This window comes from Trachypithecus francoisi, unplaced genomic scaffold (genome assembly GCF_009764315.1).
Source record: "Trachypithecus francoisi isolate TF-2019V2 unplaced genomic scaffold, Tfra_2.0 Lachesis_group15, whole genome shotgun sequence".
NCBI classification, from domain to species: Eukaryota; Metazoa; Chordata; class Mammalia; order Primates; family Cercopithecidae; genus Trachypithecus; species Trachypithecus francoisi.
Window position 1 is genome coordinate 62,112,322 of NW_022681460.1, and position 15,754 is coordinate 62,128,075.

At 34.6% G+C, this 15,754-nt stretch overlaps 1 protein-coding gene across 1 annotated transcript in view; it reads left to right on the forward strand.

The window, feature by feature from the left end:
- The window catches only part of RGS17 (regulator of G protein signaling 17), a 124,090-nt gene extending 115,698 nt beyond the window's left edge, over positions 1 to 8,392 (forward strand). Inside the window, exon 5 of the mRNA XM_033235013.1 lies at positions 7,351 to 8,392. Within this exon, the coding sequence (XP_033090904.1) occupies positions 7,351 to 7,539 (189 nt within the window). The 3' untranslated portion in view covers positions 7,540 to 8,392. The remainder of the gene's footprint in view (positions 1 to 7,350) is intronic.
- Positions 8,393 to 15,754: the final 7,362 nt, after the last annotated feature.

The window sequence follows — 15,754 nt, forward strand, 5'->3', positions numbered from 1 at the left end:
CTAAATGTATTTTTTATGCACACATATTATCATTCAAAAAATATTTATTGACTGCTTACTATGAGCCAAGCACTGGGCTAGATATTGGGGATATGATGATAAACAAGAGACACTGGCCAATCCCTTAATGGAGCTTACATTTTAGAAAGACAGACAAATCTTGTTGAAACAAGTAACTAAAAATTGTGATGGGCTGGAGCTTGAATTAGATGGAATAGAAGTGGTCAGGAAAGGTCACTCTGAGAAGGTAAAATTCAAGTTGATGCAAAAGCCAAACACATTGGGTTTGATCAAGATGATGTCATAATTATGATCAATTATTAATTACTTTACATTAGCTTCATTATTGGCACAATGGTCTTACATATATTATTACAGTCTGAGTCTCACAGCAATCTTTCAGCCATGAGGACAGATGGTACCACTTTATAGCAAAAGAAACTGATTCTCAAAGAGGTAAAATGAATGTTTGAGGACATTAGAAATATATCTGGTAGAGATAGAATGCTAGCCCAAGATCTTCTGATTCCAAATGTGGTGCTTTTCCAACTACACCATGCTGATTAGTTCTTCCATTGCCTATTATTTTCTTCCTGATGTTACCATAGATTTCTATAAATCCAACTGTAGAACTTCACACATGATGAGAAATAGCAACCTTAACCACAGGCCTGAACCCTCCCCCTAGACCAGCAGGATATACTCTCCTATTATCCAGACACCACCAAGAATATTACATTACAGTTTACCCTACCAATCATCTTTGTTCTAAGAGATAAATTCAAACAAAATAAAACGTGACTAAATGTACACAAAGCAAAAATTTATTAAAATTGGTAGGAGGATCATGCATTCTTTCGATTTATAAAATTTAACATAGGAATACCAAATTTAGTTCAAATTAAAAACAGAAAAGAAAATTTCCAGTGGTAGATGTTATCATTGGTAAAATTTGATATGGACTTATAAAGGGAAAAAATTAATCAGAATTTTACTTGGAAAGGAATTCTAAATAAAGAAACTTCAGTAACAGTAAAAATATGAGAGAAAAATGGAGAAAACACTTGGTTGTGATACATGAAAAACATTGTTCAGGGAATTAAATAATGTAAAGAAGGGTTCTCTACGGAAAAAAAATACTTTCAGTGAAAATTCATGATTCTTGTATATTTATGCCAAAAATGTCCATAGGATCAAATTTTCCCTTGCATCTTGATGACTAGAATTAAAAGGCAGGGTCAAAAGTTGGTGTACTCCCTTTCAGCAATGCTAACCTACCTTCATATCCTCCTTCAATGAATAGGAAATCTAGTAAGATTAACTAGAGTATACGACTCAGTTTAGCCCAGATTTTCCCAAGCCACACTAACAAGATTTCTCTGTCTTCATTCTCCTTGCTTTACCTCCATACTTTTGTTGAACAGTTCACTCTCATGACTATTTGCTTGCAAGTCCCTTGCTTTTCTGCCTCCCTGTCTCCTACTCCCTGTGAGAATGAATGCTTCCAAGTTCACGGAGACCTATTGCAAAGTCACTTGTGTCTTTAAAACTTCAGTTGCTGTGTCTCAACATTGCTGGACTTTTCAGTACTACTAGAACTGCCAGTTAAATGCGGTCAAACCTATCATGCTGTCTTGTGTCCTGTGTCACAATGGTGGTGCTATTGTGCTATAAATTCTGTTATTGCTGGAATGCACTCTTCCCCCGACACCACCTCGGTATGAGTCTATGTGGCCTGAGTTAAGAGGAGACGTGCATTGCCTGAGGATAGCTCTTATCTTGTGCTACTCAACTTTCTCTTCCCTTAGGATGAGTTCTATGCAGGAAATTCCTCAGTCCCTCATGCAGTGGAGCCCAGATAAGATGGCTTTAGAAGCCATCCAGACACACCTGAATCCTAGGGTGACTGTGGCCCAGGCCCAACTGGGATCCACCACCAATACCTTGTATTATAGATGATCCACATTCTGAAGCACAAAGATGCTACAAGATGAAACAATAGATTGTTATCCCCATGGGGCTTATCCTTATTATTTGACCTCGCTACACTTCTTTTGACTGATCGACAGCCTTTTCAGGCAGACAACCTGCTATTAAGGTAAATATTTTATTCTTTAAATAGTAATAACAAATGCATTTTCATTATAGATTACTAAATATTGAACTGTATGACTTTACAATATTTCACTACTGCTTTTGGCTTGCAAAATTAAAAATTAAACAATGAGGACATAAGACATTTAATAGTTTGTTATTTTATTTGTCTTAAGATAATATGAGTCCATCTACTGAGAAGAAAGTTTTACACTACATTTAATGATACTATTATTTAAGAAGTAAATGACCCCATTTTTAAAATCACTAATGTAAAGTTTCCTGCTCCGTTGAAACAAAAAGTTCTCTTAAGTTTGAAAGAAAGCACCATTTCTAAATACAGAGGTGTTTGGTAAGATTTTACCTTACCATAACATGATGTTTCAGAATAAGATAAATGAGTTTATCTCAGTTTAAACTCCAGTGTCACTATTTCCCTCTGGCATATAAATGCAAAAATATATTTTTAGATAAAATAAAAACGTTGGAGAAAAATATTCTGTACTTTTTTAAATTACTTTGTACTTGATAGTGACCTCATGTGGTAATAACAGAAAATAAAAATTGAACAATTCATTTCCAGAACATTTTTATTTTTGAAGAATTCCCAACAAAGACAAATGTGTAGTTCAGCCAAGTAATGTTTTTTAGACTTGCTTCAGCAAGACTGCAGGTTCAGTTACAGACAACCGCAATAAAGCAAATATCACAAAACAAGCCGCACAAATATTTTGGCTTCCCAATGCATATAAAAGATATGCTTGGCCAGGCACGGTGGCTCACACCTGTAATCCCAGCACTTTGGGAGGCCGAGGCGGGTGGATCACGAGGTGAGGAGATCGAGACCGTCCTGGCTAACAAGGAGAAACCCCGTCTCTACTAAAAGTACAAAAAATTAGCCAGGCTTAGTGGTGCCTGTAGTCCCAGCTACTCGGGAGACTGAGGCAGGAGAATGGCGTGAACCTGGGAGGCGGAGCTTGCGGTGAGCGGAGATCGCGCCACTGTACTCCAGCCTGGGCGACAGAGCGAGACTCCATCTCAAAAAAAAAAAAAAAAAAGATACACTTATACTATACTGTAGTCATAGTATAAACAATATTTAGCAATAGCATTATGTCTTAAAAATATGCATACCTTTATTTTAAAATTCCTTATTGATAAAAACTGCTAACAATCATCTGAGCTTTGAGAGGGTCATAATCTTTTTGCTGGTGGAGGAAGGGTCTTGCTTCGACATTGATGGCTGCTGCCTCATGAGGCTGGTATTGCTGAAAGTTGGGGTGGCTGTGGCAATTTATTCAAATAAGACAACAATGAAGTCTGCCACATCGATTGACTTCCTTTCATAAAAGATATCTCTATAGCATGTAATGCTTTTTGGTAGCATTTTACCCACAGAAGAGCCTCTTTCAAAATAGGAGTCAATCCTCTCAAACCCTGCTGCTGCTTTATCAACTAAGTTTATGTAATCTAAATCCTTTGTTGTCATTTCAACAATGTTCACAGCATCTTCGCCAGAAATAGATTCCATCTCAAGAAACCGCTTTCTTTGCTCATCTATAAGAAGCAAGTCCTCATTCTTTAGAGTTTTATCATGAAATTGGAGCAATCAGTCCCATCCTCAGGCTCCACTTTTAATTCTAGCTCTATCACCATTTCCACCACATCTGCAGTTAGTTCCTCCACTGAAGTCTTGAACTCCTCAAAATCATCCAGGAGGGTTGGAATCAGCTTTTTCTAAATTCCTGGTAATGTTGATATTTTGACCTCCTTTGATGAATCACAAATGTTCTTAATGACGGCCAGGCACGGTGGCTCACGCCTGTAATCCCAGCACTTTGGGAGGCCGAGGCTGGCGGATCACGAGGTCAGGAGATCGAGACCATCCTGGCTAACACGGTGAAACCCCGTCTCTACTAAAAAATACAAAAAATTAGCCAGGCGTGGTTGTGGGCGCCTGTAGTCCCAGCTACTCAGGAGTCTGAGGCAGGAGAATGGCGTGAACCCGGGAGGCGGAGCTTGCAGTGAACCGAGATGGAGCCACTGCACTCCAGCCTGGGGGACAAAACGAGACTCCGTCTCAAAAAAAAAAAAAAAAAAAAGTTCTTAATGACTAGAATGGTTAATTCTTTCCAGAAGATTTTTCATTTGCTTTGCTTAGTTCCATCAGAGGTATCAATCACTATGGCAGTGATAGCCTTATGAAATGTTTTTTTTTTTTTTTTTTTTTTTTGAGACAGCGTCTCGCTCTGTCACCCAGGCTGGAGTGCAGTGGCGTGGTCTTGGCTCACTGCAAGCTCCGCGTCCCGTCGGGTGCACACTATTCTTCTACCTCAGCCTCCCAAGTAGGTGGGACTACAGGCACCTGCCACCATGCCCGGCTAATTTTTCATATTTTTAGTAGAGACAGGGTTTCACCATGTTAGCCAGGATGGTCTCAGTCTCCTGGCCTCGTGATCCACCCACCTCAGCCTCCCAAAGTGCTGAGATTACAGGCCTGAGCCACGAGACCTGGCCTCTGAAATGTATTTCTTAAATAATACTTGTAAGTTGAAATTACTTCTTGACTACGGGCTGCAGAATGGATGTTGTGTTAGGCATGAAAACAATGCTAATTTCCTTGTGCGTCTTCATCAAAGCTCTTGGATGACGAGAAGCATTGTCAATGAGCGGTAAAACTTTCAAAGGAATCTTTTTTCTTTGAGCAGTAGGGCTTGACAGTGGGCTTAAAACATCCAGCAAGACATGCTTTAAACAGATGTGCTGTCATCTAGGCTTTGTTGTTCCATTTATAGTTCACAGGCAGAGTAGATTTAGCATAATTCTTAAGGACCCTAGGATTTACAGAATGGTAAATAAGCATTCATTTCAGTTTAAAGTTACCACTTAGTATTAGCCCTTAACAACACAGTCAGCCTGTCCTTGAATCTTTGAAATCAGGCATTGACTTCTCTCTAGCTCTGAAAGTCCTAGATGGTATCTTCTTCCAATGTAAGGCTGTTTTGTCTATATTGAAAACCTACTGTTTAGTGTAGCCACCTCTATCAATTATCTTAGCCAGATCTTCTGAATAAATTACTGCAGCTTCTATGTCAGCCATTTGCTGCTTCACCTTGAAGTTTTATGTTATGGAGATGACTTCTTTCCCTAAACCTCATGAACCAACCTCCGTGAGCGTCAAACTTTTCTTACACAGCTTCCTTACCTCTCTCAGTCTTCACAGAATTGAAGAGAGTTAGGACCTTGCTCTGGATTAGGTTTTGGTTTAAGGGAATGTTGTGGCTTGTTTGATCTTCTGTCCAGGCCTCTCAGACTTTTTAAATTTCAGCAACAGGCTGTTTTGCTTTCTTACTCACATGTTCACTGGAGTAGCACTTTTAATTTCCTTTGAGAACATTTCCTTTGCATTCACAACTTGGCTAACTTTCAAAAGAGGCCTAGCTTTTGGCCAGTCTCTGCTTTCGACATGCCTTCCTCAGTAAGTTTAACCATTTCTAGCTTTTTATTTAATGTGACAGATGTGTGAATCTTCCTTTCACTTAACTTAGAGGCCACTGGCGGGTTATTAATTGGCCTAATTTCAACATTGTTTTCTCCATGGGAAATAGGGAGGCCTGAGGAGAGGGGAAAAGATGTGAGAATGGCAGGTCAGTGGAACAGTCAGTATTCACACCATAGTCATCAATTAAGGATTAACTAAGTCTTATATAGGCATGGTTAATGGCCTCCTAAAACAATTGCAAAAGTAACATCAAAGGTCACTGATCACAGGCCACCTTAAAATATATAATAATGATGAAAATTGTGAAATATTATGGGAACTACCAAAATGTGACACAGAGACACAAAGTGAGCACATGGTATTGGAAAAATGGTGCCAGTCAACTTGCTTGACACAGGATCGCCACAAGCCTTCAATCTGTAGCAAACACAGTATCTGCGAAAAACAATAAAGGGAAGCGCAGTAAAATGAGATGTCCCCATATGAGTTGGTCTGGCTAAACCACAGAAATGTAGTCTGGATTGCCATCTCCCAACAAATCTAGTAGCCATCCCTGGGGTGTAGCAAATCAACCCAATTCCATGTGGTCTATTGAGCTCAGGAACCTGGGGACACTAGATGGAATAGGAGAGGCTTCAATAAGAGACTGTATTAGTTCCCAGACTTAGTCCAAACAGTGGTGGGAAAAGAAGCCAGAACTAAAAGGCATTTGCAGAATGCTTATGACAACATGTTTAAATATAAATATGGAAAGTTTGTATGTGAATATATCATGAAATAACTATGGTTCACAAGTCCTATTCCTTGCTAAATAGTGAGGATTGAGGAAAACAATCTGGACTCTGGTTATTTACCACTTGTGGGGTTGTTCTAACATGGTATTTCAGCGCAGGGCTTTAGTTCTGTTCCTCCAACCATGCCTTTATTGCCAAGTATTTTTCCCCATTTCCCTTTCCAACATATTTTACCAGTTCCAAGAGGATTTGCATTTAGTGAGGAAGAGGGAAAATCCTAAATCATTGCAGAATTTAATTTCTGTACACTTTTCAAGTAACACTGTATTATCTTAATGTTTATTCTGCATTCCTATTCCTATATCTCCTCTCAAAGATTTCACTCCAAGCAATTGATCTGCTTCATCGTTAGTAAGAGGTCTTTGGATGTATAAGAATGTTTGCTAGTCCTTGCCAGGCAGATGTGAGACATGAAGCATACCTGCTCATTGCATGCCCTGCTACACTCTTGGTTTCCTACTTTTGACACAGTAGGACTTGTTGGGATACAAAACTGTGGGGAGTTGGCATTTTATATGCATGTTAATTTTTGCCAGGGAACTCTTTTCTGCCAGTAGATTTTTTATCTTCTTATCAATATTGCCAGCCTCCACCAATCACAGAATAGGAGGAGGTGAATTCATATTCTAGCTAGGAAATTTCGGGTACCTAAACCATGATTAGAAATTGTCAAAAACTCCTGAATGAATGCATAGAAACCGTAAAACCAAGTAAGCAAAGACATCTGTGAACTAAATTTCTGGTTTAAAAGACTTAATTTGCTTTTTTTGTCGTTGTTTAGTGCAAATTTTGAAGGAGAAAAGTACATAAGGTTTTGTAGTGTGAAAAGACGAACTCAAGACTTCTGGTAGTTGGATTTGCTCTTTGAAGTTTCTCTAAAATGTCACAAACTTACAGTTACTTAATTTAGGTCTTTTGAAAAAAATGTTATTTAATGTATTTGCTCTTGTTTCTTTTTAGGTCAGTCTTGATTCTCGAGTTAGAGAGGTGATCAATAGAAATCTGTTGGATCCTAATCCTCACATGTATGAAGACGCCCAACTTCAGATATATACTTTAATGCACAGAGATTCCTTTCCAAGGTTTTTGAACTCTCAAATTTATAAGTCATTTGTTGAAAGTACTGCTGGCTCTTCTTCTGAATCTTAATGTTCATTTAAAAACAATCATTTTGGAGGGCTGAGATGGGAAATAAAAGTAGTTAAATAACATCAGAAACTGAGTTCCTGGAGAACTACAGTTTAGCATTCCTCAGGCTACTGTGAAAACACAACCATTATGGTCTTTGTCTCTATTTTTATCAAGGTTTTCCATGGTTAAGTTTGGAGAAAATACCACACAAAACAATGAATTGCCAAATTGTTTGTTTTATTCAACACTCATTCTACTTGCAAGCAAAGTGTATTTGTAGTCCTATGAACAGTCTCCTCGTGTATCTCCAGAGACTGCATGTGCAAAGTAAAACTGCTTCATTTGCCACGTAGTTGTTGTAATATTTAATCCAATAGCATAATTTATATCTGTATTTAAGGACTTTTGTGCAATATGGTCTTAAGAAATAATTGCCAAAAAAAATCGGCCATGGTTTGCATTTTTTAACATAATCTAAGACAGAAAAAAGCAATTTTTACAATGTAACAATGGTATTCAACATTCTGTATACTATGTTTAGTACACTAATTTTGAAGCCAATATTTCTGTACATGAAAAAGAGCTATTTATCTGTCTGTTGGAAAATCCTAATGGGGATTCCTCTGGTTGTTCACTGCCAAAACTGTGGCATTTTCATTACAGGAGAGTTTACTATGCTAAAAGCAAAAAACAAAAAACAAAAAAAAGAAGAAGAAAAAAAAGCACAAAACAATTTGAAGATATCCTATCTCAATGACAAATCAAAGAGTGATACTGCTTTTAATTGTAATAGAAGAAAATGAATTTATGTATATATCAGATGTCCAATACTGTAATTAATTTATTAAAGACTGGCTCTCCAGTTTTAAAATGGTTGTGTAAAGTTATGTACTTCAGCAAGAAAAAAATAATAATAAGCTTGATAACTTAGTTTTGGAATATAAACAAAAAGGACTTAATAAAGGAATGCCTACATGTAGCACTGTAAAACATTTTGATAATAGCATCTGTCCTGTGGCATATTTTCCTTGAAAGTGAAATCCAGTGAAAAGCTGTTTTTACCAGGAAAAGTTTTATAAGGGTTATGAAGAAAATAATTCTCTACTTCAGACCTTAACTGTTTTCACAGAGTATCTTAAGGATGACATTTTAAAGATGTTTAAACCAAACTATTAGTTTTCATCCATAATTAAAAGGCAGTACAGTGCTCAAATTTTCCAGCTGCCATATTATTTTTTATAAGTACACTAAATCTTTATGACAAAACACTTGCCTGACATTGTCATGTACTTCTGACCTTCAAGGAAACAATATTCTGTCATGCAGAAAAGTGATAATTAAAATAATCAGTGTCATATTTATATCAAAGTGTTACATTTGAATATTAATATCCCCCGAAGACTATTTTTTTAATATTAAAGTGAATGAATATAATACTGAGTAACCTAAAATGAAAGTTTTAAAAAGATTTATATCCATTGAGAACACTGGCCTTATATTAAGGATGATATTACAGTTACAGGTTTTCTTTGTCATTTTTTTAACTACCTCTCATTTTTTAATTTATTAAGCATATTTTTTAAAAAAACGAGTGTGGGGGTTTCTTTTTAAATTTATTTTACTTGAAAGGTTGGCATCATAAGTTTCTTTTTCCATAAACTTAAAACATTTCAAAAATTGTTTTTTTAAGCAAGTATGATTTTCTAATTTATATAAAATTCAGGAGACATGAATAAAAGGGCTATTATCTATTCCCTATGCAAATATTTTAACTGTTGCAGTGTTTGACAAAATGGGATTTTTAAAAAATTGCGGAGTAGAAAACAAAATATTCTGTTTACACTGGCGTTGCTGACTATCCTACCATATTCAGCACTTTTAAATACATTATTTATGGAAATGTAGTTAAAATGCAAGATAGAAAATATTTATAATAATCATTTCTTTTAACAAATGCCTGTTTTCTGAAAGTGTTAGTGTGTTGACATATTTTATTCATGTCATTTAAATACTATTTGAATAATAGTTTTCAGTAATATGTTGAAAAAAGATAGCTATGAAGATGTTTACAAAAGTCATATTTTTTCCTAAAGAGTAAAGAAAAACCTAAAAGAATCATCACTTCTATTGTGAAGTTCTATTGTTCCTAAATTATTTAATTTTTTTTTCTTGCTTAGAATTGAGTTTATTATGCTACTATGATATATACACATGTATGGTGTAGTATCATATTTGTTTCTGTGTTTGAGGCACAACAAATTGGTGCACATGACTAGAAAATATGTAATATACTGTGATACACTGCATGCATCCATCTTTTTAACTGTAGACTTTATATTCTTGTTGTTACTATATATGATGGTGACCTGCTAGTCATAAGTTATCTTTATAAGATACTTTGGACTATTAGATGAATTGTCTGTTTGACAATATCTTTAATATTTTACCAAATGTAAAAGATAAGGGCCCTTATAAAGAGTCCTAATCTCTAACCTGGGCATTTGTAGAACACAGATTTTAAAGTTGGTATATATCCTTTTGAAACCTGATTAGGAAGTTCTGCTAAGAAAGATTCTAGAGCAGATTTACACATGAGATGTTGATAACCATATGCTATGTGAGCATTTCTGTGCTAAACTCTTATTTTTGGGTGAGGGAGGGTTTCTCATTTAAGAGTATGTCTGTATATTTGCAACTCTACTAATTTTCTAAGTATGATATAATTCCTTCATTTAAGTTACAGAGCTATTATAAATAAACAAAAAAGCCTTCAACTGGTGTCTATGCTACCATTCCAAGAGCACAATATTTGTTTTATTAGAATTTGAGTTTTCCTAGTGAGTAAATTCCTCCCTGGGGAAAAATTAGCACTTTAAAATGGACACTCTGTGTTTTCAATTGTCAAGGTATCTTTGTATACTGTTAGAATTTGCTGATGCACACAGAAAGAGATTAATGCACTTTCTATAGTGCCTAACTTTAGATGTATCTATAAAAGAAAGAAAGTAGAGGATATAGATTATGTTTATATAAATAAATTGGAGAGCCAGATTTCTTCCGAGATTGATCTTGTACATTAATCACACCAGTGATGGATGGATGGCACTTCTTTACTCGGGCTGTTATGATGTTATCCAAAGGTAGTATAGATGCTCTGACAGTGTTAGAGTGTGCACATGAACCACAAGAGCAAAACACAACTTTGATACTGAAGTTATTAAATGCAGAACTCAAGACCATAATGTGATCTTTTTTTTTTTGAAATCTTAAAATATGTACATAGAATGACCAGTTCTCATATGTGGTCATAGTGCATGGTGTGTTTATTAGTATCCTTTAATGCTGCCTAGGTTCTGACTTACAGAATGAAATATGTGTTGTTTATTTACCTGATAGTTCAGTTTTGCCAAAGGACTATAGGGATAAGTGAATAATGTTTATTTATTAGGAGCAAAAATACATTTTCATCCCATTAAGCTGATTTAAAATAATGCCTGATTTTTACTTTTGAGTTTATCCATTTTTCTATACCTTTAACTTATTTGTACTTTTAAAAATCATATTGTAATGGTGACAAATTATATCTCAAAAAAAACAATTATTAGATGCTTTGGTGTTAAAATGAAAAGAGAAGGAATTTAAAATACAATCAAAACGTAAAAAAATAAAACGTATTGGAAAACCACCTAAAATTTCTTGGCCAGGTACAGTGGCTCAAGCCTGTAATCCCAGCACTTTGGGAAGCCAAGGAGGGTGGATCACTTGAGCTCGGGAGTTCGAGACCAGCCTGGCCAACATGGTGAAACTCCAACTCTAGTAAAAATACAAAAATTAGCCGGGCATGGTGGTGGGTGCCCTTAATCCCAGCTACTCGAGAGGCTGAGGCAGGAGAATCGCTTGAACCCAGGAGGCAGAGGTCACAGTGAGCTGATATCATGTCACTGCACTCCAGCCTTGGTGACAAAGCGAGACTCCATCTCAAAATAATAATAATAATAATAATAATAATAATAACAATAATATTTTTAAGTCTTAAAGAGACAGAAAATGCCTATAGTTAGAAGTCTATCAAACACGTATTTTGAATACTTTGATCTTGACACATTGCCAAATTATTTTGAAAGACGGTAAAGATATTTCCAAAAAATATTTTTGCCTATTTACATTGACAGTTTACGACCATAATTTTCTAACTATATTTTTCAAACATGTAGTTTTGTGTTTTCTATCTTCAAATTCCTGACCAATGGGTTTGTTCTCCTGTGAAAACAACATCCAATCTGCCAAAATTTTTAATTCTTCACTTGCTACAACTGCAAATATTTATCAATAAAACTGATAACCCAAAACTTCCTTCAGATTTTCTCTGCAATGCTTAAAATATCCTTGCAACACAAGACCATGCACAGTGACCAATACTATTTCTAAATACCCAGATTTTATTTCTTTACAAGTATTTTTAAAATTATTACTCTTATAGGTGTAGTTCTCTCCAGCCCCAAGTGACATTTTTTCCGATGAATTCAAGGAACTGGTCAAGACTTTGACTTTAGTGAAAACAGTACACAAGGCAAAATGTTGCCCTAAGTGATAGAAGGTCCTAGTATGGGAACTGATTTTATTATGATAAAAGCTGTAAGATGAGTAGGGAAAAGGAACACTATTAAGCATTGATGACAATAACCAAATATAATATTCTTAAATATGTCATATGTGCAACGTGAAATTCATTCTTCCCTCATTATTTCTCGTATTACATCTCCTTTCAGAAGTTTCCGAATTTTAAAACTGTTGACTTACACCTAACTGCTCTCACTGCATTACAGCTTTTAAACAGTTAGAAATAAAGATTTTAGAATAATAAACAGATTGTGTTTCTGTCCTAAGCTTGGATACATGTCCTTTCTAAAGATTCAGCTTTTATTGCTATATTAAAAGAATGCCACATACAGTGCTTACTAATGGAAATGTATGTCCACAGATTCACTTAGGTAGGATAGTATAAAAACATCAGGCACTTAAAATTACAAATTTGATTTCAAGTTATATTTCTGTCTCATGTGACTTTGGTCAAATCATTTATCTTCTCTGAGTTCATTTCCTCATCTACAAATGACAAATAAAATATGTAATTAGCAGGACTGCTATGAGCATTAAATAAAACAAACATGGAAAGAATAAAGTGTGGCATACATTATTATTTTATCAAAGTATATTATTTTATCAAAGTACTTCACATCAATAATTGTTATTGTATACTTGTATTAAATGTCATTTTAATGCACTTGCCCCTATTTTTTTCCAAAACATGCATTAAACATCTGATTTAGCTAGTCCTTAAAACATACAGTCATATTTTAAGATGGAACACTATATCAATGTTATTGCTTTTCTCAGTAATGTGATCCCAAATCACTACTTTCAGTTCACCATCACCTCAAATCTATAGAAATGTTTCTTTCAATGACATAGATAGATGATAGATAGATAGATAGATAGATAGATAGATAGATAGATAGACAGATAGACAATTATAGGTTAAAATTAAAGTTTAAATAAGATAAATCATTTGAAACTTTTATTTCCAAAGGAAATAAAACAACATTTGCAAGGACAGAAATAATATCAAGTTACTTGCTAAATATATAAATGAATTATAGGGCTAAGACTAAGTTATAAGAGATTGACAATTAGAAAACACTTTTTAAGGTGGTATGATTTTCTTTAACAATTTTACAATGAAAATAAAAACTTATTAAAAGGTGGTAATGGGCCAGACATGGTGGCTCACGCATATAATCCCAGCACTTTGGGAGACTAAGGTGTGAGGATCACTTGAGCCCAGGAGTTCCAGACCCATCTATGCAACAAAGTGAGACCCTGACTCTAAAGAAAAAATAAAATGTATAAAATTTAAAATAGTGATGTGCCCATTAAACCTTTTATTTTAGAGTAGTTTTAGATTTATAGAAAAACTGCAAATAGAGAGGTCCCTTATACATCTATGGGCATTAATGAACCAATATTGATCATTAAGTTCATACTTTATTCAGATTTCCTTAGTTTGTAACCTAATGTCCTTTTTCTGTCCCAGGATCCAATTCAGGATACCACATTACATTTAGTTGTCATGTTTCCTTAGGCTTCTCTTAGCTGTGACAATTTCTGAAACTTTCCTTGTTTCTGATGACAGTTTTGAGAAATAAACTTGTGTTTTGGAGAATGTCCCTCTGTGGGGATTTGTCTGATGTTTTCCTCATGACTAGACACAGGTTTTTGGTTTTTGGAAGAACACAACAGTAAAGTGCCATGCTTATCACATGATATCAAAGGTACATGCCATCATTGGGACTCCTCTTAGCTGTGACACTTTCTCAACTTTAGGCTACTCTTAGCTGTTGATGTTAACCTTGATCACCTAGCTGAGGTAGCATCTATTATGTTTCTCCACTGTAAAGTAATACATTTTAAAAGAGATTATATTGAAGGTAAATTTTCTGGACATTTACACTGAGCTAAACAAATTCTAAACACTAATATTAGGTTCCACTAACTGATTGCTAATAAATGCTTTAAAGAAAATACAGTGAAGTGGAAAAAATAAAACTCCAAAAGTCTTAGCCTGAATATTCACCTAATAGAGGTGAAAGTGAATTTTTCCCTTGAACTATCCGTGCAATTAATTACAATAATCATCCACATACTTTGGATATTAAAGATCTTAGTCTTACTAATCGTCATAAGAGGTAATTTCAATTTAAACTAAACATTTTGCTTACTGCATTTCTATACTGCCCTCCACTAATCAATGAATACTGAATAGTGAAATAATGTAAAAGACCTGATATATTTCCTGCTGGCTTTAACCGATTTGTCATAAATACATTTCTTATATATGATTTTTAAATGTTTGCTAAATATTAAGAATTTCAATGTGTTTGGTTTTGTAAAATTACATATCGAATGTGTATAAATTTTTACTACCATGTTCATCACACTTAATCTATATCCATATATTGTACTCCACCAATATGTATTAGTGGACAATAAAGAAGTTTTGAATGCATGAATACAACTTAAGAGGCACCACACTTGGTTATTTTGCAATGCCAGAATAATGGTGGGTATTCATAAATTGAATAGATAATCCAGATTATGTTTCCTCCAATTTAAATTTTTCTGGGTTTTTTATTTCCCCTTCCTAGAATCAATTTTATCATTTTACCTATGTAAAATAATATACTTCTGGAAAATGCTAGAATTTTCACCATGTAACAGAATTTGAGCATGACAATAATGTAAAAATATTCAGAAGTCTCAAACTATAGATATCTTTGAGTTTTCAAAGTAAACAAAATACAGCTGTTTTCATTTTACTATATTGTAGAAACCTATGGATGTTATTGTAAAATGCATATGCATTACACTGACTTTCTTAAAATGTTTTGAATTAATAAAGAATTCAACAATGTATCCTTAGAAAGTTACTGTTTCCTCATTGGTATAACACTATAGGAATAAAAGGTACACTTCTATGTGTTACTTAAATTTCTTATGCACTTGGGGGAAAATAAATTCTGGCTAGATTCTTTATATTGTTCTATAATGTTTTAATTAAAATTTTGCACCTTTTATAAATAATAAAATATATTGTTGAAATGACTTATGTTCTGAGAATTCAACTGAGAGAATATACCATGTTGAGTTCAAGTGATTCTCACCATTTCCATGGTTAAAATAAAATCAAATTAAGTTCAGACTTGGGAAACAATTGTTCTAATAGAGATAAAAACATCCTGATCAGTCCTGTTCTATCCTCAGATCAGGATTAAAATAAAACGGGTTTCAACAGCAGAACGATTGTATAAAGTTGTGTAGCCTGAATACACAAAGAGAAATGAACTGAGGTAATTAGTTGGAGCTTTTAAGTAGCAAAAAATTATTTTTGCTTCCTGTTGTTTGAAGAGTCATTTCATTCTTCCACTCACTCTGCATTTGCATTGCATATCGTGCTAAACGATGAAAAGAGAGAGGCAATGCAAACGTGTTGTCTAAGAATTTTATACTCAACCTCAAGAGTTTCGATTAGATGATCTAAGGATATTTTAACCTTGATAAGGGTTCCAATTTTTTACTATTTTATTTTTTATGAATAAATTAGAAGTTACGTTCTTCTAATATATCACCTCTCTCAACAGTGAAACACCACTTAGTAGACGCTGCCCCAACCAGT